Source organism: Coturnix japonica, unplaced genomic scaffold (genome assembly GCF_054131305.1).
Source record: "Coturnix japonica strain WE unplaced genomic scaffold, WE-NBRP24 Scf044, whole genome shotgun sequence".
In the NCBI taxonomy this organism is placed as follows: Eukaryota; Metazoa; Chordata; class Aves; order Galliformes; family Phasianidae; genus Coturnix; species Coturnix japonica.
Genome location: NW_028188947.1, coordinates 1,885,476 through 1,912,550, shown reverse-complemented (window position 1 = coordinate 1,912,550; position 27,075 = coordinate 1,885,476). Strand labels below are relative to the sequence as shown.

General features: G+C 39.3%; 4 protein-coding genes across 7 annotated transcripts; all 4 read right to left on the bottom strand.

The window, feature by feature from the left end:
* Positions 1-2,331: 2,331 nt before the first annotated feature.
* On the bottom strand, positions 2,332-6,364 carry LOC146752578 (kinesin-like protein KIF20B). Its single transcript, XM_085531773.1, has 6 exons — positions 6,187-6,364; positions 5,818-5,943; positions 5,415-5,554; positions 4,063-4,218; positions 2,944-3,134; positions 2,332-2,503 (listed from the first exon to the last, which is right to left on the bottom strand). Exons 1-6 carry the CDS (start codon positions 6,224-6,226, stop codon positions 2,332-2,334), a joined length of 825 nt encoding a protein of 274 aa, XP_085387899.1. The 5' UTR covers positions 6,227-6,364.
* A 1,407-nt stretch (positions 6,365-7,771) lies between these two features.
* LOC146752577 (kinesin-like protein KIF20B) lies at positions 7,772-16,880 on the bottom strand. The gene is made up of 7 exons (XM_085531718.1): positions 16,620-16,880; positions 15,724-15,990; positions 13,693-13,960; positions 13,136-13,197; positions 12,813-12,932; positions 11,407-11,602; positions 7,772-8,966 (listed from the first exon to the last, which is right to left on the bottom strand). The coding sequence occupies exons 2-7, from the start codon at positions 15,754-15,756 to the stop codon at positions 8,605-8,607; spliced, it is 1,041 nt and encodes a 346-aa protein (XP_085387844.1). The 5' UTR covers positions 15,757-15,990; positions 16,620-16,880; the 3' UTR covers positions 7,772-8,604.
* Positions 16,881-17,376: 496 nt separating this feature from the next.
* On the bottom strand, positions 17,377-20,408 carry LOC146752576 (obscurin-like). The gene is made up of 4 exons (XM_085531784.1): positions 20,158-20,408; positions 19,681-19,947; positions 18,429-18,695; positions 17,377-17,793 (listed from the first exon to the last, which is right to left on the bottom strand). Exons 2-4 carry the CDS (start codon positions 19,847-19,849, stop codon positions 17,459-17,461), a joined length of 771 nt encoding a protein of 256 aa, XP_085387910.1. The 5' UTR covers positions 19,850-19,947; positions 20,158-20,408; the 3' UTR covers positions 17,377-17,458.
* A 735-nt stretch (positions 20,409-21,143) lies between these two features.
* LOC146752575 (titin-like) lies at positions 21,144-27,075 on the bottom strand. 4 transcript variants are annotated; one of them, XR_014940567.1, is made up of 6 exons: positions 26,691-27,016; positions 25,321-25,411; positions 24,489-24,603; positions 23,027-23,195; positions 22,309-22,403; positions 21,163-21,411 (listed from the first exon to the last, which is right to left on the bottom strand). XR_014940567.1 is itself a non-coding variant. In XM_085531730.1 (4 exons), exons 1-3 carry the CDS (start codon positions 25,459-25,461, stop codon positions 22,312-22,314), a joined length of 402 nt encoding a protein of 133 aa, XP_085387856.1. In that variant the 5' UTR covers positions 25,462-26,195; the 3' UTR covers positions 21,164-21,411; positions 22,309-22,311. The 4 variants fall into 4 exon arrangements, 1 of the variants encoding a protein (XP_085387856.1); XR_014940566.1 differs by having other exon boundaries at positions 21,144-21,411; positions 23,027-24,603; positions 26,691-27,075; XR_014940568.1 differs by lacking the exon at positions 24,489-24,603 and having other exon boundaries at positions 21,170-21,411; positions 26,691-26,991.

The window sequence follows — 27,075 nt, the reverse complement described above, 5'->3', positions numbered from 1 at the left end:
TATCCTAATAAACAGTAAAAACTGCTGAGTTATGGGATTGGCAAAAGGAATTAACACACACAAGCAGTATTGCAATTACTTAGTAGCATCAGTTTTAGAATTGCAGGCTAGAACACTTAACTATTCAAGAACAGTAACATTTCACGGATTTGTACGGTCACTGTTACAAGTGCAGTAGTCACAGAATTGCCTGGGAAGTTGTAATACAATATATTTTGATTCTTCTATTTTACTTATGTGCTTCAGCCTTCATCTCTCTTAAGATATAATAATCCAAGCTTTTATTTGTTCCCAAATCCTCGGTACTGTGAGAAAGTCAGCAGTTGTAGGGGAAGTTTTGCTATGAGAACATCTTTCTTCTCAGAGAAAGTGAATCCAAACATTCTCAAAAGAGCACAACTCATTTAGTCTTCTGTTTAGCTTCTGAAATTCTATGCTACGGCTTAGATTGGCTATCCTGATTAAAAGCTGGATGTTGAAATAAGAAATGCAACTTCCAGAGATCATCCCCCCTCTGCTTTTTGATGCTTCCCTTAATCTCTCTCCACGTCCCCTTCTGTCTTTTCATGCCATTGTAGATACTACCTCAGAGAAAGCAAAGAAAGTAAGAAACCTGAGACAGAACTACTGTCTGAGTATTGAGCCTAGCTTGGGATCCGGAAATGCTGGGAATTATCAGAAAAAGCTACAGATGTCCAGTATGATTGTAGGATCATAAGCATCAAACTGACATCTGCTTATCTGAACTACTGAAAAAATTGAAATTTTAGTAATTAACAGAAATTCTGTTTCTGAAGAACAAAAATAAAAGCTGGTGCTTTTTTTGGTTAGTTGCACATGATGTCAATACGACAGTGTTCAAGAACAGAACCACACCCAGAATACAAAGAGCAGGTACAGGAGTTTTACAGAATTTATGGGTAGCTAATCAGGTAGGAGGAAAGGAGAGCTGACCTTGCTTGAATCCTTTAAGGCAGATTGTCTCAGTTCTGCTATTTCTGTCTCTTTTTGTATGGCAATAGAAGCCAAAGTTTTGAGCTGTTCTTCCAAAGCTTCTACTAACTGATCTCTCTCCTCACGCCACTTTTGAATATTATGGTCCTTTTCCTCCAGCTCATATATTTCATTTTGAAAGAAAAGCATACACAGTAGAAACAAGCAGAATCTTTAAGACAGATTAGAATTAATAAGTTTTTCAATATAGCATAAATTAGGACTCAAGCTGATAAAAAGAGTTTATGGTAAGACATTTCAATTAACATATTGTGATGTCACTCAACAAGATCAGGTTATATGCATGTATTATATATGTATTTACTATGCAGATTATTGTATTTAAAGCAATCTGCCAATGCTCTGTAGTGACTAATTATTTGAATATCTTTCATGGTCTACCACTAATTTCAGTTGGCCACTTTCATTTTGCTCCAATTTTTTTTTTTTTTGACCTTTTTCCTGTTGCTTGGAAAACCTGCATCATTCATTTAATAAAAAATAAGAGCATGAAAAATACCTGTTTAAGTTGTTGGATAGTATAGTCTTTATAATCCAGCTCATCCTTAAACTGGTTATTAATCCTTTCAAGTTCATCCATCCTGTTCCTGAGGGATTCCTCCACAGAACGCATCGTGGACACCTGTAATGTAAGCACAGCTCACGGTTCATTAAAAGACTTCTGTAATCCAACCTGGCCAAATACTTCTTTGTTAAATAAAGAGGAATTCACAAACAAGTGCTGAGTAGGAAAACGACAGCAAGTGCAAGGTTACCAAGGAAGACATGAATTCATTTTTAAGCTTCAATTTTCCACCCCAAGCACACCCAATAAACTTGCAGACTAAGATCCTGCAAAATGGGTTTTAAAATATCTACTTGTTTAATAATTAAATTTTAACTATTAACATCACTGAAGCTGAAATTGAAGAAAAAAATATACATGCTTATATTAAAGAGCCTCTGGAAATTAGTCTATTTCTCTTCAAGTAAATAGCATTCTTCTTCCCAGTTATCAGCGTTTTTTCACAAGACTTAGGTTTTAGGCTTTGGAGTTACCACGGATACCAATGGCAAGTCACCAGTAACGTAGAGATAATAACAAGTCCCCTCCAGAGGCAGATTAGCTATTCTCTTCACAAACCTTATTCCAGACTACCAACCAACTTTACTTTCCTCTGTTCATTATCTATGCGAAACCATGTTTTAACTTCTGGTCCCCTCTAGAGCTTCAATGGCAACTTTACCTAAGATTTGCTGCTAGCCACACTAGTGTGAAATTTCCAGCTTCATAGTTAAAGTTTGAGAAGTTTTAACAGCAGAAAGCCAAGCATAATCTTACAGAAAAAAATATCTCAGTTGACTACAAACCTCGCTTTGTACTTGCTGAATTTGTTTCTCGGCATCAGAATGTTTGTCTTTTAGATCTGCATACTCTTCTTCTTTCCTCTGCAAATCTTTTTTCAAATTCAGTACAAGGGCAGAACTCTCAGAAAGAATATTTTCTAGCCTTATGTTAAAAATAAAGAGACAAAGAACATTACTGTTACACATCTCATGGAAACAGCAATTACAGCTTAATCCATGCCCTGCCTGTTGGTTTCTATTTGTAAATAGACTCTTAAATCTATCTAGACCAGTGACAAGATTTAAACAATTACTTTTGAATTTCAGCTTGCTTCTCATAATCAGATGCTGAAGCAATAAATTATTCAGATGCTATTCTGAGGGATGGACAACAAAACCACCAGCAATCCCCATATTATTCTTTATTTCCTTGCACACTCCTGTTTTCCCTTGGAACTCAAGTAGCATACCAAAGCATCCTAAAGTAGTAGTTTGGCCATTGATAAGCATGCAAATGCATTAAGTCAAAGGGATGTTCCCATTAACTATTTTTAACTCTAGTTCATTCTCAAAGGGCTCTAAGTTAACTCAGTGGTTACTTACGATTCTATACGTTGCACTTTCTCCATTTCACTCTTTTCCTTTTCCCGAAGAGAATGTTTCATCTGCTCCAAGCTTTCATTTAAAGCCAAACTTTTGAGCTGTTCTTCCAAAGCTTCTACTAACTGATCTCTCTCCTCACGCCACTTTTGAAGATTATGGTCCTTTTCCTCCAGCTGGGCAACAAGTCTTTCCTAAAAGAAGAACAGATGAACAGTGAACATCACCTACTACACACTGAACTGTTCTAACACTTCGGTAGTTAGCACCGTTTTACAGTCTTAGTAAATGTATGATCTCTTCAAGATCCACAGGAGCTCTAGAACTAGTTGCACTACAATCTTACAGAAGCAAAACCATGCTTCTATTAGACAACCTACATTACTCTCCTTGTGAAAAAATATTAGTATTATTTAAGAACTTCAATTTGCTCATTTAATGATTACTAATGAGCTTTAGGAAAATAAAGTCACAAAGTGATAATAATACTAAGCTCCTCACATCCTTCTATGCTGCTTGCAGGTCCAGAAAGTCGGGACTAACTACTTCCAGATGTAAAAAAAGCTTTGCAGAATGTACAGATTCACATGTTTAAGAAGTTACATGACAAGAGCCCAGCAAACAGCTCAAGTAAGTCTAGTGACTTTGTTATCAGTCACTATTTGGAAAGTGATAAAGGAGCAAAACTGTGGCCGTTTGACCAAGTATTTTTATTCAGTATCTGGAGAGAAGTTTGTGGGGTTTCTTTAGAAACTCAATTGCCTTTTCTTCCTTATAAAGGCTTAAAGGCCTTCTGCTTTGCAGAAAAGAGAACAAACAAAAGCTATTGTACAAAATACTTTCTTAGCCTCATTAAATAGTGATCTATTTTTCAACTGTAATTTTCTTATTGATGTCCCACATACGTGACATTTCATTATGCACTTATGAAAGATCTTTCTTTTTGTGGCCCCCCCATTCCTTCCTTTTCCAAATCAAGCAGTTCTCATATGGGCTTTGCCACATAAGAAAGCAAGGGGACTTGGACAAGCTGCTCTTATGCACCCTTACTGTTAATACTTGGTATGTAGTTGTCTCCAAACTACAGGCACCAGACAACTCTGCCAGGACCTCATCACTTACGATTTCTGCTTGTTGCTTTCCATAATGTTGTCGGTCCTCAGCAAATTGTTTCATTTCTTTGTTGCGAAGATTCTCTGCTTCTTTTATCTGATTTAGAAGCTCTTCTTTCTCCTCCAGCCACTTTTTTCTATCAGTTTGATACTTAGTCTCACTTTCCTATTTCAAAGAAACCAAAAATGAAATAGTGAGTCATTAAGGAATAAAAGTCTTAAAAGCCAGGTCATCATTAAATAGACTTGTTTCTGCAAGATAACAGAAACATTAGCAGTTTTTACTACAGAATATTCCCAAAGGCAGGTATTGGATAATCATTAGTTCTTTTCCATTAAAAAATAATCATTTCCAGTATTTCTTATTCAGACTGGAGAGCCTCCATAAAACATCTCTTTTTCTTTATAAATGTTCACACAAGCTTTACAGAACTTACACCAAAAGTCAGTATAAGAAAAACTCTTTTAACTTAAAAACTTCTAACACTTTACGCTGCCTTGCAGCAGTTGTAGAAAAACTTGCAGCTCCTTTAGGGTTGAAAGACAAAGAAAAGCAACACAGTTTACACTGTAGGAGTAGTCTCCTTTCCTATCAAACCTACTGGCAGACATTCTCATATATAGGACAGAGCACCTGAGAAACTGCTTGGAAAAAATAAAAGTCTTTTAACCAAGGAAAATTAGTAGACCCGCAGCCCAACAAAAAAGGCTTCCTGGTGATAAAGTTAGATGATGATTTCGATAGCTTATATTAGTTGCCCGAGCAACTAACAGAAAACAGTTTTGACAAATACATTGTAAGTTACAATTTGCTTTGAGTTAGTATTCCTTTCTTGCAAACAACAATTGTATAAGCATACTCTGCTTATAGCACATTGACGTGGTATAGAATGAAGCAATGAATGTTCAACTTTCCCCTCTTCTTGAAAAAGTGAATTGGCTCTGCGCATTAAAAAAAATATCATGAATAAGCTTACTCAAGGTGAAGGAGGAAAGAAGTTCAGAACCATTCCACTAACAGAGTGAATGTAACCTATTGTATACTCACTTAGAAAACTCCCACTGCCAGCCCATTACTTTTATTTAAAAAAACAAACAAACATCAACAACAAAAAATATGATCAGATGGGATAAGACAACTAACTGTTCAGAGGCCAGCAAAAGAAGCACTGCTCATGGCAGCATAATGTAGGGAAGGCTACACTTCCTATACTATGGGGGCATCAGTGATGCCATTCTTAACGTACCACAAAAAAGCTGCACCTGGTCCCTATTGCATGTTGCACTGCAGCTTTTACAGGAAGTTTCTGTAATCAATATAACAGTTTACTTTATCAAGTTACAACTTTGAAGTTAAGTTACCTCCAGCTCTTTTTGCAGCTTTATTAATTCTGTATTGTTTTCATTCAAATTTGCCTCATCACTTTCGTTGTTCTTTTGCTGCCAGTCACTATTGCTCTGGTATTCCAGTTCACTGTATTTGTGTTTCCATGCAATCAGTTCTACTCAATACACAAAATGAGGTTAGATAGCATATCATTTCAAATATATATTTGAAATACCACACCAATGACTTTTTACTAAAGCTGCTTCAGTTTTATCTGCTACAGACATAAAGAAATAACAGAAGCCTTTAACTACAAGAGATTTGTTGTTTACTATGGAACGTTAATGCCTAAGTAACAGTCACATGAAAATGGAAGTGGTTATCACAGTACGTCTAAACCCCTTTTGCATCCCTGCTCCCTTTCCCTGGAAAGATTACCTGAAGCTAATTTTTGGTTCTCTTCTAACTGAGCTTGAAGCATTTCATCTTGTTCAAGCTGCATTTCCTCTTGTTCTTCTAATGTCATCCGCATAACTTCAATTGTTCTATCCCTTGCACACAGATCTGAAGGTTTGAAAATTTACAGATGAACTCCCTACTAGCTCCCATTATTCTCAAATCAAGATTCTCCCATGACCAAAAGCTCTTTTAAAAGAAATAGAGCATCTCCATTGAAATATTTACATACAAATATATGCAGACATGTTTTAAAATCGAAACACAGAAGACTCAAAGTCATTAGCAATGTGACAACATTTACACGGATATTCCACACACACACACACACACACACAAATAATGGCTGACCGTCACATAGTTGGTCATAGTCTTTGGAGATATCTTCCATCCTCTCAGTTTCCACCAGCTCCTATATTTCATGTTGAAAGAAAAGCATACACAGTAAAAACAAGCAGAATCTTTAAGACAGCCTAGAATTAATAAGCTTTTCATATAGCATAAATAAGGACTCAAGCTGATATAAAGAGTTTATGGTAAGACATTTCAATTAACATATCGTGATGTCACTCAACAAGATCAGGTTACATGCATGTATTACATATGTATTTACTATGCAGATTATTGTATTTAAAGCAATCTGCCAATGCTCTGTAGTGACTAATTATTTGAATATCTTTCATGGTCTACCGCTAATTTCAGTTGGCCACTTTCATTTTGCTCCAATTTTTTTTTTTTTTGACCTTTTTCCTGTTGCTTGGAAAACCTGCATCATTCATTTAATAAAAAATAAGAGCATGAAAAATACCTGTTTAAGTTGTTGGATAGTATAGTCTTTATAATCCAGCTCATCCTTAAACTGGTTATTAATCCTTTCAAGTTCATCCATCCTGTTCCTGAGGGATTCCTCCACAGAACGCATCGTGGACACCTGTAATGTAAGCACAGCTCACGGTTCATTAAAAGACTTCTGTAATCCAACCTGGCCAAATACTTCTTTGTTAAATAAAGAGGAATTCACAAACAAGTGCTGAGTAGGAAAACGACAGCAAGTGCAAGGTTACCAAGGAAGACATGAATTCATTTTTAAGCTTCAATTTTCCACCCCAAGCACACCCAATAAAGTTTCAGACTAAGATCCTGAAAAATGGGTTTTAAGATATCTTCTTGTTTAATAATTAAATTTTAACTATTAACATCACTGAAGCTGAAATTGAAGAAAAAAAATATACATGCTTATATTAAAGAGCCTCTGGAAATTAGTCTATTTCTCTTCAAGTAAATAGCATTCTTCTTCCCAGTTATCAGCGTTTTTTCACAAGACTTAGGTTTTAGGCTTTGGAGTTACAAACCTCGCTTTGTACTTGCTGAATTTGTTTCTTGGCATCAGAATGTTTGTCTTTTAGATCTGCATACTCTTCTTCTTTCCTCTGCAAATCTTTTTTCAAATTCAGTACAAGGGCAGAACTCTCAGAAAGAATATTTTCTAGCCTTATGTTAAAAATAAAGAGACAAAGAACATTACTGTTACACATCTCATGGAAACATCAATTACAGCTTAATCCATGCCCTGCCTGTTGGTTTCTATTTGTAAATAGACTCTTAAATCTATCTAGACCAGTGACAAGATTTAAACAATTACTTTTGAATTTCAGCTTGCTTCTCATAATCAGATGCTGAAGCAATAAATTATTCAGATGCTATTCTGAGGGATGGACAACAAAACCACCAGAAATCCCCATATTATTCTTTATTTCCTTGCACACTCCTGTTTTCCCTTGGAACTCAAGTAGCATACCAAAGCATCCTAAAGTAGTAGTTTGGCCATTGATAAGCATGCAGATGCATTAAGTCGAAGGGATGTTCCCATTAACTATTTTTAACTCTAGTTCATTCTCAAAGGGCTCTAAGTTAACTCAGTGGTTACTTACGATTCTATACGTTGCACTTTCTCCATTTCACTCTTTTCCTTTTCCCGAAGAGAGTGTTTCATCTGCTCCAATCTGTTTTTAAGCTGCAGAACTTCTTGAATCAGATTTGCTTCTTTGCTACTTAACTCTTCAAACTTTTTGTCTGCATTTGCAGACTTCTCCTGCAGAGTTGCTGTAACTGTCTCTAGATTAACAATAATAGATTCTTTTTCTTTAAGTAATTCATTGAGTTTTGACACATTGTCTTCAATTGTCTTGGAAGCCTCCAGGCGATATTCAAGCTCTCTTATTTTTACCTCACAGTTGGCAACTTCCTCCTGAAGTTTTGCAATCACTCTCTGATCTTCTGCAGTCTTTTCTTCAAACTCCTGAGTTTTCTTTTCTATTTGCTCATGTAACTGATTCACAAGATCTTCTTCCTGACTAGTGTGAGTTGTAATCTCACATAGCTTCATTACAAGTTGACGATTATGATTTTCAGCATTATTCAGTCCCGCCTTTAGGTTTTCATTGTCTTGAAGCAGTGCTTTGATGTGCTGACTTTTTTGTGAGGAAACATCAACAATACTTCTGCATACTTCCCAAATCCTTTCAAGACTATAGTTAAAGGAGAGGTCCTGCACAAGATCTGAGATGGAAGAAGTCTGTGACTGAATGCATGCAGAACTAATTTGAGATGTCCCTGTCTCATCTTTTTCAGAGTCTGAGGAATCCTTTACACTGACAAAGTCAGTACCGATGGCGTGAAACTCTAAGTGACATTTGTATAATTCATCTAATTTGGTCCGCATTTCTTTTACTTGTGACACTTTATCAATTATACATTCTTTGGCAACTTCTATGTTGTTAGTTGGGCATTTTTGTCTTCTAGTGTCATATTTATAGATTTCTGTTCATCCAGTTCAGAAGCAATTTCCCGATAGTCAGCTTGACCCTGCAGAATTTGTTCACGGAGGGCATCAGCTGTTTCTTCAGAAAAAGAAAGCTCAATACGCAGGCTTGTTACCTGCTTACTGAAATCTTCTTTTTTATTTTTTACTCTTCTGCATTGTTCTTCAAGCACAGTTAAATGATGTTCCAAGATTTCAGTTCTTTCCCTCAGTGCTAGTACTTCCTTTCGGTACGCGGAGCACTTTTGTTTCATGTGTTCAATTTTCTTTTGCTCTACAGTGTTCTTTTTCTTTCTCTCATTTACAACTACTGTAAAACAAACAAACAAACAAACCAAAAAAAAAAGGGAAAAGGAATGTAGCTCAGATTGATTAAAATCATTATTACATAGCAGTTCACAACACCAAGTAGCAACTTCTAAGTGAAACACTGTCGTAATATGCAAGCTATGCCCTCACATCACATAGTATTTGATACTAGTGAAGGAATTAAAGTCCTCTGAACACGTAATCAGGTGCCTCAGATTTCTATACAGAATTAACAGCAAAAGGTTTTCAGTCTGTAAGATCACTTTTACCATGGCACTACTCAAACCTTCCACTCCACACCAGTAGAAAATCTAATTAGATTTAAGAAACATGGGAACGAGATAGATAATTCACAGCTATATTCTTTCTATCTTCCCTGCTTCAGCAATCCCTATAAGGCAGCCAGGAATCACTCCATCTACATCTAAATGGTAGATAAACAGTTCTCTAAGAAATTTCATTCCAACTCACAGTCCTCTTACTTTCAAAAGAAAGATAAAACCCTGGACAAGTTGATCACTTAAGTGTTGATATCTGTCTCTCTTATTCAGTTGATCTCTAAACAAAATATGAGGATTCCTACTTCTGTCCACACTTACTCTTTTGCATATAAAGTTCACGCATAAAGTTGTACAAATTTGCAGATTCAAGTTTCCATAAATATTCCATTAGCTTGGGGCTGTTTTTTTCTTTAACTGGTGAGCAATTAGCTAAAATCACATGCATTTTCTTTCTATCAAAAGCGACTTCTGCTGTATTTCATCATTGCTTTAGAATCCAGTTATGTCCATTCCATAATATGCATACTTTAAGTATTAAAAAAAATAAATATAAGTCAAGACTTACTAGGGATTGGGTCACCACAACAATATATTCAATGGTGATTCTTGTACAGTCCTTTTATTACTACAATGCAGAATTTTATAGTGCCCACGTGCAGCCTGCATTACATACAGATTCACATGTACTGCATGGAAACAGCCTCTTAACTCATCTAAGGAGTTTTATATACAGCCCTCAACTGATTTAAAAGTCATAATGAAGAAACAGCAGTGGCATATTCCACCCCAAACCAGGTTTTGGTTTTGATTGCTGCTCCCAGCAACACTAGTGAGGGGAATATGATTTATAAGTAATCTAAACACTTTATGCTGAAAACAACAAGCAAGCACTAAAGCAAGATAAATAAGACTAGGGAGAAGATTTGTAATGTTCAGTCTAGAAGCACCTTACACAGGAAGTAGGGAAAAAGCATTATTACAGAGCATAGGAAACAAGACCTAAAAGCTCAGAGAATGGTGTAAATACCCTGAACTTGAAGCTGAGATAACCTAGCATCTCCTAAAACACTTTTGCTCGTGCTACTTATATAACTAATTCTACAAAAGAACCAGCACAACATACCTGTGCTCATTGTTCTACTGTGTATATTTAACACAGCTAAAGAATATATATTAAGAGTTTTTTGAAATTGGACGCTATTAATACTCACAAATAGAAGAAAATTTTAACATGATTGAATACTCAGTACTTCTTAACCGAAAACTTCATGCTGACATTGTGACTATCAGCTACCCATTTTAATTCCTATGTGGAGCATTGCTGTCATTAATTTTTAAATGAGAGCTTTGGTCATATGATTAGAACAAACCCACTACTATTTGGAGTATGGAGGAGTCCACATCCCTCCCTCAGTCTCTGGTAAGATGCTTATATGTGATGCCATTCAGTGGTCACATTAGGATTCAATATTTATGCCAAATAAAGGCAGCAGGGACAAATCATCCAAGAACAGCATCTCATCCAAAGAAGGCCTTGACTTTCTCCCTTGCACATATTTTGCAAGAGGAATACAAGAAAGGAAGGGACTACAGCTAAGTTTTAGATTTTCCCTTCTACATTGTATATGCCTTCCGTAATTCTAGGAACACTGATGCTCAGCTGTGCCCAGAAGTGAAGTTAAATGCATCAGAGCTTATCCAAACCATTTTGCTCAAATATTGCCCATGAGCGAGCAATTAGCAGGTCGTCAACAATTTTGATAGTTGCTTCAGGAAAAACAAAACAAACAAACAAACAAAAGCACTTGAGCAGCTAATGCTACTCAGAAGATCAGCAACAGCAGTTGAAACAATCCTAAAGAAACTGCTTTAAAACTATTACCAAATCTGCAAGTTCATCAACAGATGAGGAAAAAGCAGCAAAAAAGTAAAAAAATAGTGCAAAAAACTTTTATTCTTAAGCATTCAAAAATGAACAGCATAGGACCTTCTGAAAAAGGGATATTTACATAACAGTTACTTCTATTTACAGTTTAACACAGTGGCTTTTCTCCTTATACCATAAGGTAACGTGCTTCACAGCCTTTTGCTTCCGATTCGGAATAGGAAGCAATTTATTGTTTTGGAAGACACCCTGTTCAACGATGGAAGAAACTGTACCTTTCTTTGGAGGTGGCTCTTCCACAGTAGGCTTATCTTCATCATTACTGCGCTTTCTTCCCACTTCCAACTCAGTTTTCTCTTGTTTCAGTGCTTTAACTGAAAGCACTGAAAATTGGCTGCTTTCAGTTCCTTTATTAGTGTTCTCTTCTGCCGGTTCTGCTTTAATGGTAGTTAAATGGTAGGTAGTCTTTTCCTGTATTGATATAAGATCAGTTACATTGAAGCTTAACAAAAGGAGCACTTAAGTCTCAGTAATCTTCTGTAGGCAAATATTTACACAAAACCATACAGCTAAAATATTTACCCGGTGACTCTATAGACATCAGTTACAAATTTCAATAGCAGACAGAACAAGTACACCTTCAGATAATGACAAGTGCAATACTCGGTAGAGTATACAAGGGAAAGCAAGAGCCTAGCAGGTTACAAAGTAAAAGACTTGCACACAATCAAGAGTTTACCAGTTTATCAAAGAATTTCCTGTTTCCAAGAAGTCAACAAAATTACAAACACGGTCAAAGAGCAAATGGTCAGCTCTCATACAAGTTCATCACATCACACTTCTGCTAAGCTGCTAAAATCACTTTCATCGTGACAGATAGAATCCAACCTTAAAGCTTAGTCAGCTCTGTCACGCATATTTTAGATTGTGTCCTTGACCACAAGTGAAGCTTCCTTACTTACAAGATGACAATTGTTAAGCCATGCTGGCACTGCCAAGGACTGATTATTCATCTTTAGTAACTTATGAAAAGAAAAGCCCCAGAAGTGTTCAGGCCACACAATCTCACAGATAGAGTTGGAGCCTTGTTCTTGGAAGAAGTAATAGGTGAGGACATGACTACTCATCACAGTCAGCTTTAACACCATGGAAATACTAAGTTGCAGTGATGCAGACAGTCAAAGACTAAGAAGGGTCAAGTTGCTAAGCTTACAAGGTTAGAGATCTGAGTGACAGAATTAACTATAAATGTTACTTCAGGCTACCAAACATCAAAAAATGAACAAAAACCACCAGAAGTGGTATGCACACATACTTAATCAAGCTAGTCTTCACATATTCAGTAGCTCGCAGTACATTAGTCAGGATAAAGTTTTATGGACTGCATAGAACGTGGAGATATCCTGACCATTCATACTTGTACTTCCAACTCTACTCAACATACTTTTACTGTTGCTCTTCCTCTGATGTAGGAGTGTGAGGCAGGAGATAGTGGAACACACTGATATTTTTGTTGTTTGTGTTAACAACAACTACCTTCAGATAAATTTGAATTGTTTACAATTTCAAGCGAGTACCAGCTACATACAGAAAATCAGTTTTCCAAAAATGTGTTGATTACAAGCATAGAATTAGTGTTTTCCTTTTTTTGTATAAGGATACGGAGATGTGTAAAACTCACATAATCTTTTACTTTTTCTTCTAAATGAGATTTTAAGTCTTGTAGCTCTGTAATAATGTCATCTTTCTGCACCACGATGTCCATTAGCTCTCGAATCCTTTCATTTTGTGCATTCATTTTCTTGGAAATAAAAAATAAAAAAAATTCAGTCATCAGTTTCTAATGTAGTGTTAAGTAGCTGAATTACACAATGCATTAAAGGCAAATTCAGTTAAGCTAAGCTCGGTAAGAAATCTATTAATGGAGCCTACTGGAATAGCATTTTAAGCTACCACAAGTTGGTATTAAAACAATTTTACACAACATCTTCTTGATAAAGTTACCTCAGTTGCTTCTTTAAGTTGCTCAACAGACTCATCCAATTTAATCACCTGCATTTCAAAGTCTGTAACACACAGAAAAGGTTGTATTACATAAGTAGCCAATAGATAGTTTATTAAGTAATCAATTTTTCCAGATATTCTAACGTTTAGGTAGCTTTTGAACAGATTAATTAATTTGCATGTGGTCTTCACTTATTGGGAGTGATTCAAAAGTTTTCTATATTTCTTGGAACGAAAACATTGCATCAACAAGACATAAAGAAGAGTAGAGATTACAATATAAAAGTAAAAATCAAGATATAGACATTTAACCCCATACTTACAAAAGCGTAAAGCTGCTAGTTGCAGTTTAAAGGAGGGGGGGAAAAAAAGAAAAGAAATAACCAAAAACCGTGGAATTGCTGAACCTGAATATACACAAGGAACAAACTATCACTTATCTACAGGCTATGGTTCCAAAGGTAGAACATCTCCTCTAATTCCTACTCAAACTGGTTATTTCTCTTTTAGATTAATGAACTATTTCTGTCTTCTACCTTTCACATCACATAACTCACCTCTGTTCTTCTGCATCAGCTCTTCTTCAGTTTTAAGTAGTTTGGTGTTTTTCTCTGTTAGCTCTTCTTTGGTCTCCATCAGTTCAAAGTTAGTTTTCTCCAGATGCTTTTCAAACCAGCCAATACCTTCCTTCGGGTCCTCCAGGGATACAATGGAACTATGTGCTGCCTCAGCTTGCTCTTTAATATCCATGACATCATAATGCACAGAATCAAGAATGCCCTCAGGATCAACACAGGTGTCAGGCACTATGCTATGTTCTCCACCCTGAAACGTAATTTATAATCAGTTAAAACTGGTGAATAGCTGACTACATAATAGCTGTTATTTCTACACATAGTCTGGATAGCCACTATGAAGACAGCCATACAAGAAGTTTTTAATTTCAGCTTCAAAACCCACCTCACAAATTCACATACAACATGACAGTGATTCGTATGGGGGGAAGATAAGTGGCATTCTAGTAACAGCTAATATATTTTATAGTATTTGATGACCACGCTCCCCTTTTTTTTTTTTTTTTTTTTTTTAAATATTACCCCAGATTGATCTCCTTCAAATTTAACGTACAAGTTTGGACTCCCCTTTTCTTTGTATACAGCGTAAATTTTCATTTTGTGTTGCAGAAACAAGGAAAATGCCCAAATTCCCAAAGCTTTCTGAAACTGTTCTTAAGGCTCAGCAACTATTCCTGCTAGATGAAGAATAGATGTATCTTGCTCATCATACAGCAACACAGCATGCACTTCTTTGTAAACAGCCTTGTGTTTCTATAAGATGTGCCCATAACATTTAAATAGTAAAAAGGAAAATATTTAAGAAAAAAAAAAAGAAAAATATTGAAGAAAAAAAAAAAGAAAAATACCAGGGTGTCATGGTTTAATAATTTTGTAATTTTGCTATCAGTATTCCACATCATAACATCATATAAAGCATGAACAATGTTACTGCTCCCGAACACTTGCAGTATATTGATGATATTGTCGTGTGGGGCCATACAGCAGCAGAGATTTTCAAGAAAAGAAAACAGATAATCCAAATTCTTTTGCAAGCTGGTTTTGCCATTAAGCGCAGCAAGGTGAAGGGGTCTGCCCAGGAAATCCAGTTCTTAGGTGTAAAATGGCAAGATGGGCATCGACACATCCCAGCAGATGTGACTGACAAAATCACTGCTATGTCTCCTCCCACCAACAAGACAGAGACCCAATCTTTTCTGGGAGTAGTGGGCTTTTGGAGAATGCATGTCCCAAACTACAGCCACATAGTGAGCCCCCACTATCAGGTAACACGGAAGAAGAATAATTTCTCATGGGGTCCTGAGCAGCAGCAGGCTTTTGAGCAGGTAAAACAAGAGATAGCCCGTGCCGTGGCCTTGGGGCCAGTACGGACGGGACAGGATGTGAAGAACATCCTCTACACTGCTGCTGGAGAGAAAGGTCCCACTTGGAGTTTGTGGCAAAGAGCTTCAGGAGAAACCCAAGGCCAACCCCCGGGACTTTGGAGTCGAGCATATAAAGGGTCTGAGGAGTGCTACACTCCAACTGAGAAGGAGATCTTAGCTGTGTATGAGGGGGTTTGGGCTGCTTCTGAAGTAGCTGGGACAGAGGTTCAGCTCCTTCTAGCACCTCGCTTGCCTGTGGCCCCCCTGTCATGGACACAGGTAGATTTTTGTTTAAACCGTGACAACTACCCAGAATGCAGCATAAGGGAATTTTTGCCTAGAACTCTGGAGGACTATTTGTAACTCAGAAAGGTCAGAGATAGAAAGTTCACACTGATTTCTGGGTCACCAGCCTCACCGTACATCAGCATTTTTGGTTTTTAAATGATACATAAAGTTCTCAATGGCACTGCTCTAGTCGGTAGCTCTTTCCCTTTCCGTGCAGCTTGCTCTGTGCATGGCTTGTGAACCGCTATTCAGGTCAGACAGCTGCAGCCCCAAAGACCTGCCATAAATGTACAAATTCTACCAGGATAATGGCTTGGTAGTGGAGAAACAGGATGCGCAGTCATATGGCTCTCACACATACCTTGTACAACCAGCTTGGCTCTGGACTGGGCATCACCAATGTCACAGGTGTACACGTCACTGTCACTTTTCTCCAGATTTTTTATGCACAGCTGCAGGTTTCGTCCTTTCTGTGCCCTCTTGTATTTCCTGCCAGGCCTGAGCTCAGCAATGCCTTTCCTCCATATGACGAAGGATGCGGCTTTCTCGCTCTGACATGTAAAAAGTGCACTTCCACTTTCTTCAATTTTCACATCTGAAAGTTCCTTGATAAAGTAATTAGGTTTTTCTGGAAGGAAAAAAAAAAGGATGTGGGTGTAGGACAAAGGGATTTGTTACCCCAACAAGTCCCAAGCATACAGAGGTGTCTTGAATCTCCTTTGCCCTCATTTCAGAATATCACATAGAGATGCAAAGAGTCTAAGAAGACCACAGAGTCCACCCATTTACATAGGTTTGATAATTCCAGTAGATATCTGGAAAGTTCAATACCATTATACATGCGCTGGTAGGATCTCATCTGATCAACTGCATATAGTTTTGATTACACATATTCAATATAGACTAATTCAGATTGCCATCTTTTCTTGGCTCACTAACAACCAAGATCATAGAACCATAGAATGATCACAGAATCATATAGTGGCCTGAGAAGAAAAGGACCTCAAAGAGCATCTAGTTTTAAACCCCCTGTCAAGGGGCCACCAACCACTAGACCAGGCTGCCCAGATCCACATCACACTGGAGAATCATTCGGTTTCCAGATTATTTTAAGGAAAAGATTTTAATCCATCATATTTTCTGAAAACTAAGAATTGATCCTGCTCAAGGAAAGAGAAGAGAAAAACATCACCCACAGGCTGCAGATATTTACCTCGACTTCTCTACATGCCATCCCCAGTGTGCTTTTCAACTCACCTTGCACAGTGACCCTGGCTTTTGTTATGGAGTCCTCTGTCTCACAGGGGTACTCCCCACTGTCCTTGGCAGTAGAGTCATGGATGATCAGAATGGCCCCAGTTCCCTCCTGCTGCAAGTCGTACTTCTGGCTTTTTCTGATTGCTTTGCCATCCTTGTACCACCTGATGTTCAAATCCGGTTTTGACAGCTCACAGCTCAGGCTGATGTCCTGTCCTGCTGCTGCTGTCTTATCCTCCAGCTCTTTTGAAACCTCAGTAGGTTTTCCTGGAAGAAAACATTGCTTTTTGAGTAACATACAGTTAGGGTAGGATGCCTCTCTCAAAATACATGCATCTACATGCTGGAGATAAGTTAGAGAGGCACTTGCAACAGACGCCATCCTACAGCCAGCAGTAATCTGCAAAGTACAGACAATAGAATTCCAGGCAGCATTTATTCTCTCTTAAATCTACCCAATTGAGGATGATGAACCATGTCTGAAAACTGCCTCTTTCTTCTCTCCACTCATCACACTGGGAGCCTCGGATGATGCTCTCAGATGCACATGTTCTAGATAGGAATTTGTTGTACAGCTAGATGATGTGAAGGCCATCCCTTCAGCTTATACTTAGAGGATATTTGCTCCCACAGTTCCCTCAACAGAGCATTCCTGATTTACTGTTAATGGAACAAGCTGTAGTGAGATGCCCATTTCCAACACTACCCCAGTGCTTTGGGTAGTTCTCACATTTGTGTAAAATGTTTCCTCCTTTTACTTATTTTTAAGAGAAATTCTCAGTGCTTCGAGGTTCAAGTAGAAGGTTGCTATTCACTTTAACCATATTATGAGTTAGCTCTCATGACAATCTTATCAGAAGACAGTTGAAGGAATCAGACCCCAGAATCTCTCCCATCTCATTACCTTTCACAGACAGAGAGGCTTTGGAGGTTAGACCACGGGCAGTAAAAACGACTTCCCCAGCGTCAGTAGGAGTCACACTTTTGATAAGGAGAGTATATTTCCGACTCACGTTAGAAGCTTTAAATTGCCCACCACTTTCCACTCTGCTTCCATTCAGTGTCCACTTGAACTCATCAATGCTTTCATGGGACGGAATGCATTCAAAAGTACAATCTTCTCCCTCCTGGATTTCAGTGTTTTTCAGCCGTTTGGTAATGCCACTATTCAGCTCTGGAAGGTAAGAGATAGGTTAGTATGAGGTTTATATGGAGAAAAGGCATTTGTGACTGACATGAGTAGCAGTACTGGTGTTTTAACTCAGGATTTGCAGAACATGGCTGCATTCCTTACTGATGTATTCTCTAAGACATTCTCCACTCAGAATTACCAGAAAGCTATAAAAAAAAAAAGAGACGTGAATCTCTTGTCTTTGCTCTGGAAGAACTACAATTAGAGCAGCTCAGTCCATGGAGCAGAATGAAGATTCAATGAGCTACAGAGGGAACAACCTAACAGAGAGGACAACTCTAGGATGCTGCGTGAGAAAAAGGGTTTTGCCTATGACAAGAAATTAAATGTTTCTATTAGCTAATTTGTTACCATCCTACCCCTACTGGTGTTCAAACCATTTCTCCATTTTAGGGATGTTTAGAAAGGAAATATTTCCAGGACATTCTTGATGTGTTTGGTGATTTTCATGGTAAAATGAGATACATTTACATCAAAAGCAATGGGAATTTTCCAGACATCACTGTGCTAAATTGCAGTAATACACTTCTATTGTAGAAACTATTAAGGCTCGTGGGGGAATAGGTGTAAGACACTGAATGTGCTTTCAGCACTCCTTTACTTTCCACAGTACTTACCCTGAATGCCGACCTTTGATTTGGCAACATCACGGACAATATCACAGGTATAGAAACCTGCATCTGACTTCTCGAAGTCATGGATAAGGGGACATAGGGTCTTCCCAGACTGTACCAGCTCATACTTGTTGCCAGAAGTGAGCACAACACCGTCCTTCTTCCACACTGGTTTGACCTTCTCTTTAGAGACTTCGCATTCCAATTTAATCACACCCCGCTCCTCACCAAAAACATCATCCAAGGACTTCATGAAGACAGCAGGCTTCTCTGCAATTAAAAGGGCAAAACAGAACAATGTGATACAGAAGTTGAGACATTTCCAGTTGCTTTCAGATTTTTAAAGAGGGATAAATAAATCTTTACCAGCACTGACGACACCAATATAGAACCTAAAGCGGTTTCATGTCTGTTGACTGAATGCACTTTATGGAATTCTGAACTAATCAGTAGGAGAATACAGGGAACAGGAGGGACAGCCTGCATTGCCTTGGGTGGGACTGATATCATATGAAGTAATTGGGATGCAGCTCTTCTAAAGCTGGAGAGCCGGCATTGCCCTCACGTACAGCAGAGCTCATACAGCAGGCCTCAGGATTAAGAGGATGAGCTGCTGAACAATTTTGATTTTCCTGTTTTATTGACTCCTTTTATCTATCTTCTATTTCACACATCAGATGTTTATAATGGGGAAAAAACACCCACCAAATGCAAAAGAAAGGAGAAAAATGAAATCCTTCAAACTCTGGAGTGCATAGAGTAAAAGAGCTTAATTGCTGGGGAGATCAGATTAGAATCATAGTATCCTTAGAATTGGAAGAGACCCTTAAAGGCCATCTAGCCCAGCTCCCCTGCAATAAACAGGGACATTCACAGCTAGATCAGGTTACTCACAGCCTGGTCATTAGTCATCCCAGAGGCAAAACACACACTGAATGAGCTCTCCCTGCAGTCATAAATACTTGGAGACAACAGCATTGACACTGCATGGCACTGAAGCAGTAAAAGAAATTGCTCTTGTAACTCTTCTTGTGTTAAGGAAAATGATGATAAAAAGCAATGGAATGCTATGGCAGGACACCAAAACCATCCTCCTTCCTTGATATCTGCTGCAATGGAACCTTCCACTGGAAGAAAGCCCCTGATGTCTTGTCACCCCAGAGAGGTGAGCTTTAGAAGCAGGACTGCTGCACAATAGAATGAACTGGGGCTCCTTAGCATCTCTTATATCCAGGAGGGGTGTGATCAGACCCACCTATCACCTTCAGGCACGTGCTTTCTGACACCTTGTCTGACTTCACTGTCACTGTGCCAGCATCCTCAGGCTTAACCTGCTTCATTGTCAGTTTGCAGCAATTGCCAACGTTCTTGATGTCCTTGTAATTGTTGGTGTAAATGAGGTTGCCATTCAGGAACCATTCCATGTCCTCGTCATCATGGGACAGCTCGCAGGAGAAGACAGCAGAGCTCTCTTCTTCAATTTCTACATCCTGCAAGTGCTTCGTTACTTCTACATTGCGGGCTGTGGGGAAACAAGGTGAACTGTTACCACTGTTACTATAAATCATACTGGGATGTGGTAGAATGGTTGGACTAGACGATCTTTGTGTAGTATTCTCAGTGAAGATTATACATTTATAAAGTTAGCAGGAGAGAACGGCAGAAATCAACCTCAAGAAAAGAAATCTGAGGTGAAATAGGACATGTAAGAGACCACCCCCCCTGCTCTTACCTTCAGCTGTCAGCGTGGTTTCAGTCTCTGCAATTCCTGCCTTGCACTTGTACACACCAGCATCATCGGGCTTCAGCTTCAGAATCTTGAGCTCTGCTGAATGCTTATCCCTCTTGATCTTGTACTTCTCAGAGGGCACGATGGGTGTGTGGCCCTTGAACCATTTCACAACCTTTGGAGAAGGCCTGAAGTCACAGGACAGGATGACAGAATGACGTTCCAAAGCTGTCTTGTCCTCCAGCTTCCTGGTGATTTGTATATGGTAATCTGCAAAGCAGGGATGGAAGAGAAGAAAGGATGAGGACAATTGGAAGAAGAGGAAAGTCTCTTGCGTCTGCTCCATTTCAATTAATCTCATGTTCACAATGGTTTTTTGAACTATTATTGAATATTGAACTATTTGAACTAAAGATAAAAAAAACGATTGTCTATAGGGAATGCCATTGACTACATTTCTATAAAGTAATACTGTATATTATCTACCAAATGCAAGGTCCAGCTCTTGTTCTGTGCTTATTAAATTGCTCCAAATTGTTGAGGCTTTTATTCAAATAAGAGAGAGTTAAAAATATAACAAGTACTTTAGGATGTGAATGGATAATCTTACGCTGGGGACAACAGCGGACAAAAAGCCTGGAAGTTTCTTTCAGATGAAATCAATGAGAAATGGCATCAAACTTATGTCCTACCAAACTTCAACTTGTCTAGTTCTGAAATACAATTAATTTCACCTGATTTGACCTCTTTGGTATAGCCAAGGACAAAACCTCAGCTCTGTAGATCTGAATAGTAAGCACATCACAGCTATTCAAACAGATCTTTTACTGAGATGCAGCTGTCTCATTTAGTGTCCAACGACTTTGAACTGGAAATGGAGCAGACCCTCCAGACACACACACAATATTTCAAAGACCCCAGTGAAGGAAGGCTGTACGTTAATTAATTCTTCATCTTCATGATGTAAACCAAGCCTGGATATGTTACCTCTGACGAGCAGAGTTGCTGTGGATTTTGATTTGCCAATTGAGAACTGAATGCTGCCTGTCATATCAGTGGTGGTTTTCAGTATGGTCAGCTGGAGGATGGTGCCTTCTTGCTGCATAATCAAGTTTCTGCCAGCCTGTAAGACTTCCCCACGTAGATACCACTTGGGAGGTTTCACAGAAGGAATGGATATCTCGCATTCAAATTTGGCTTCTTCAGGCTCAGTCACATCCTCATCACACAGCTCCTTTACTAGATTAATGGATTGCTCTTTAAGAAGGATGGAACAAGAGAAAGCAGAGATTTAGAAGGAATGTAAAATACCCTTACATTATCACCCTACTTACTCACGTCAGCATTACTGCAAAAGAACACTACACCTATCAGCACAAAATGCCTTAAAACGTCATTAAAAATAATAGAAAGAAAGGAATGTTGTTAAGAAGTCAGACAATAAGACTGACAACCTGAAGAGAGCCCAGATCTTCTGATTCCCAGTCCAACATCCAAATCAAACCATGACCTTCCCATACCGCTATCAAAATCCTCGCATTACGAAATGGAATACAGGTTCAATGAAACACGGACGTTGATAATTATTTTGGATAAATACAGCAACTTAGCTCTGAACAACAAGTTTTCTCCTAGTAAAGGTCTCTGTAGGTCCAATGTAATAACTCTACTTAGGAGAAATTCATTTTCCAGGATTTTCTTGCCCTTATAATTGTAACAGTGGCAAAGGTGGGGACTGAACTCTTGAGTAGTGTGCTAACTCAAATGTCTCCCTTTTCTTTATCACACTTAACATCATATATATACCTAGCATTGTATATATTAAAAAAAAAACAAACCCTGTGCTCTTTTCAAACATACAGAGAAAATGAAGAAAAAGTCAAGCTATGTTTTTATCCCTCAACGTTCAAACACAAATCTGAAGTCTAGAGGTAGAAAATCCACCACCTAAGAAAATAATCTGTTTTACTTAGCAAAAGTAAATTCCAAAAGAGAAGCTGCATATTTTGTGGGCAGAAAGGTAGGTAGGTAGGAGTTTTAATTTCTGTGAAAGGTTCTGGTGGTGTTTAACCTCCTTGACATTAAAGCAAAAGTTGTTGGCTGGTTTATAACATAAGATAATTTAAGCAAAATCGTCATCAGAAGCATAAGTACCTTTCACTGTAAGATGGGCACTTTTTCTGCTACAGATTTCATTTCTGCTGCATCCTTGACTTGGACACGTGTATAAGTCAGCGAGTAGGTCTTTCCTGAAGCAGAGAACCACAGAGTCACTAAGGCTGGAAAAGACCACTAAGGTCATCTAGTCCAACCTCCAACTCATCCCTACCAAACTGTGCTCTTGAGAGCAAACCCACAACTACACTTGGCTTCCTTGAGCAAAGAGCTCTGAGGCACATGGCCAGGCTGAGCATCATCCATCTGGTTTCACAGCATCACTGCCTGTTCTCTCATGTCAATGAAACCACCCATTCCCCCACATCCACATCCCCACCAAAGCGGAATCTAAACATGGCTTCTACAAGGACTGACCGAATGCGGCCACCGTCACCATTAAAGTACCTGAGACAGAAGGATCACACTCACTGTCAGACAAAACCTCTTTGGAGAGGTGAACTGACTGCCCTGGTCACCCCCACTTTGGAAAGAACTGCACTCATTTCCTACCTGCTCCTGACAGTGTGGGATGGTGGGATAGCATCACACTTCCCACACTAAGCTTCCCACCTGTCACTTGTTCCACCCTAACCTCAGTCCCAAAACAAAAGGGGAACTCCCTTCTGAACAATCTTCACTTCATTTCAGATGTCTTATATGCTTGATCTCCAACCCACCCCCCACTCAGGAGAAAAATCCCCCTCTTACACCCTACCATCTTGCCGCATTCTGATGTTGTCATCAGCCTTCAGCTTGTCCTCTTTGTACCACTGGCTCTGAACCTCATCGAGTGAAATCTCACAGACAAAAGATGCACTCCCATATTCATTCACTTCCACATCTTCCAGTGCTTTAACAATCTTGATATCTCCAGCTGTGAAGCACTAGAGATATATTTGTCAGGGTATTTCCAGAACTGAGTGCAGCATCTTTTCCTTACACATATTTGCATAGAAAATAAGTAGGATTTTGTTTTATTCTAAACCATCATCCATTCCTGAGTCTTTTCTGTCTTCAACACAGTCAATGCATTATTGCCCTTGAACTTAAAGACAGACTTACTAGCTACAACGGAGCTCCCTGCAAACAGTCTTCATGGAAACCAGAATCTAATTTATTCTAAAACCTTCCAAGCAAAATTAAGGGTAGAAAAACAATAGAACTGACTGAATCTTTAAGGTCATTTAGTTCCAATCCCCCTGCTATAGGCAGGGACACCTCCCTCCAGACCAACTCTTCTCCTCAGGGTCAAGGCTTCTCTCAAATCATTCTCCTCTAAGCCTGTGCCTGTGCTTGGGATTGCCCTGACCCAGGTGCAGGGCCTTGTACTTGGCCACACTCAAGTTCATGAGGCTGCCAAGGGCCCACCTCTCCAGCCTGTCCAGGTCCCTCTGGGTAGCATCCCTTCCCTCTAGCACATCAACAGCACCGCTCAGCTTGGTGTCATCTGCAAACTTGCTGAGGCTGCATTTGATTCCACTGGCCATGTTGCCTACAAAAATGTTAAAGAACACTGGTCCCAACACCACCCTCCACCTGGACACTCAGCTACTCACTGCAACTCTCTGAGTGTGACCATCCAGACAGTTCCCTATCCTGCAACTGGTCCATCCATCAAAACCATTTTTCTCCACTTTGGTGACCAGGATGTCATGCAGGACGGGATCAAATGCTCTGCACAAGTCCAAGTAGATTATGTCAGTTGCTCTCCCATTATCCACTGATGCTGTTACTCCATCATGAAAGGCCACCAAGTTTGTCAGGCATGGCTTGAATTTGAGGAAGCCATATTGGTTACCACCAATCACCTCATCTTTATTTTCCAAACTATGCCAAGGAGAACTAGACAGAACTCTACAATGTCGTGTCACTACAAACCTGTCTGAACCATTGGCTTCTCTGCATGCTCATCACTAGTCTCTCCTTAGCTTGTGTGCCCACAATGTATGGGGAATGTCAGCCACAAATCTTACCTAGGGGACATCTTTGCTTCAAAATCCCTTGAACATCACACAATCCCTTTTAACTCTCCAGGTCTGCACTTATTTATGTCAGAATCAGAACTTATTTCTGTTCTACTATTTCCCTTTCCTTCTGAAGGGCCTGGATACAACTTGGATTAACCTCAGGAGCAGAGTTCCTGCATAAAACAGCCAGGACTGAAACAGCAAACCAACCTGGTTGCAGACTGAGAGAGAAAATGAGAGTTCACCACTTGTGAATAATGAGACTTCTCTTATTTCCCTGGGAAGTAATGCTCACTTTTTTACTTTGACGGAGCTCCTTCCCATCCTAGAAGGGAAAATATCAAAGTCAGATCTACATTAGTCCTTCCATCTCTGCACTGAGCAAATGCAGCCTTCAGATCAATGCTTAATTCACCCACTCCCCTAGAATTAATGGAACTGTGCTTACTGGAACATATGCTGAAGCTTAAGCACAGTGCAGTGTTTTCAACATGTAGGAATGGCTATAGAACATGCAGAAATTCTGGCTGACCTATGACAGCTTAAAGCACTGCGGAGGACTGTTAACAAGCCCGTTTGGACATCACCTTGAATAAATGACGTTATCCTCAAGTAAGGGAAGGAACAGCTGAGCACCGGGGAGGTACACAAAGTGCCAGAGCAAATTCTCACACTGTCAGGTGCAAAGAAAACTGAGATTTCACCCAAAAACCCAGTTCACAACAAGGCTACAAAATCCTGGCTGAGAATTTCTGTGTTAGAGTTGAAGCTCAAGACTGTACTCCAACCAACAATATTTTGTGCAGCAAGACCTCAGGAGTTCACAAGAAACCCAAAACAAACTTCCATTTCAACTTGATAAATGAACTCAGGACATAATAACAAAGAGTGCTGATCTGGGCAAGTAAAAGAGCATAAAGAGAAGAGGGCAGTGCAAAAGCTATCAAGCAAAAGCTCAGACTCGCATCCCTTGGAAGTGAAATTAAAGCCTCTCATTCATTTCCAGAGAAGTCAGAAAGGAAAATACCATTACATGCCATACCTTGAACCACTTGACGTCCACGTTGAGCCTGGACAGCTGACACTCACCTCTTTCAGCACCTGCTACTGGTTTATAAACACAGGTTTTGGCTCTGAGGGAAAAAAAGAAAAAGTATTGACTGAGGGACTGAAATGAGACCATCTTGCAGCTTTGTATGCACAGGTTGGAACAGGTTTAGGTTACCACTTGTGCCCAAACTAATAGCCTTCACTAGAGAATATCAGCTATTCTGTTGAAACAAAGTGTCAAATCTAGGCAAGAAAGAACCTAGGAACTGAAGGAACCAAGAGGGTCCTTGAACACCAGTCCCATGGTTGCAAGTCACTATGCAAACATATTGAACCCAAAAGAACATCTGACCTGCAGGCAACCAAAACCTGAGTTCCTTTTACTTAAGACCCACTGTGAAACATCAAAACACATAAACATGTGATAGTTACCCCTGGGCAGCCTGTGCCAGTTAATTCTGGGGGCAGACCTGCCATTATGAAATATTATGCTAACATGACAAAGAGAGAGAAGAAAAGCAAAATTAAGACTAGCTGACAAGCCTTGGCAGGAAATTCTTTTCTCCATAAATTTAGTCCCATTATTCAATTCTGTTTGGAGCTGTCTCCATGCCTCTCTGGAGTTTGGTCTTTGAGAAGAAGCAATTAAGTAAGCTCTCCAGTGTCAAAGTGCATACACTACTCTAGGGATTTGTTTTTTCTCCATGGATCAACAAGTGTGACAAGCAAGGAGAATATGATGAAGAGCCTCATGCATACTCAGTGTAAAAAAGAAAAAGGCAATTGTTGCTGGGAAGAAGGTTCATTTGCATTTGTGTCATCTGCAGAGGGTACTGCAGAAATGGAAAGTCTTCCACTGGAGCAAACAAAGGGCTCTCATTTATTGCAATCAAGGCCAAGCGTGTGGATCTCAGAGATCAGACCTACACCCTGAAGCAAAACAGACTTTCCCTGCGTGGGAAAGTTCAGTTTCTCTCTACATCTGTGTAAGAAAAAGCCCACCATGGAATGACAGCTAAGTAAACATCCCTGTGACTCTTCACAGGTCTCTTCTACGTTTGGGATCACTGCTACAAAAAGAGCTGTTGACATCATCTCTCATGGCCACCCTGACAGAAGAGCAGGAAGGCTGGGATGTTCTTTTTCCTATCTTTCCCTTGACTTCCTCTATATCTTAGGGACGAATCACAGGACAGAACACAGAAATCAAATGGCTCTACAAAGCAGATTGGCCAGTTCAAGTCAAAACAGCCACTGAAAACACCCCAGATGCTGTCTGACAACAGCTGGACTGTCGGGGAGTCAGGTGAATGCAGTCTGCTGGCCCTGGGCTGGAAGAGGACAGCCCAGACTGTCACATACCTTTCACTGAAAGCTGATAGAGCATTTTATCCCCCTCACAGATGCACTGATAACTTGCAGCATCATCCATTGAGTCATTGTGAATTTTCAGGGTGTGTTTCTTCCCCACAATGTGCAGTTCATATTTTTCACTGGCCTTGAGCTCCTTCCCATCCTTCATCCACTCCACAGTAGCACCTGTGTCTGAAAGCTCAGCCTGCAGTTTGGCTTCCTCACGCAGCTGAGCGGAGATCTTTTCTACATCTTTGCCCTTATTGGTAAATCTCACTGCAGCACCTGTCAGGAGCAAAGGCCTCGTTATTTCAATTGATATCAGGCTAACGTGGTCAATGTTTGCTGCAACATCTCTGAAAAAGTATCACCTTTTGTTCCTGCACTCATCATT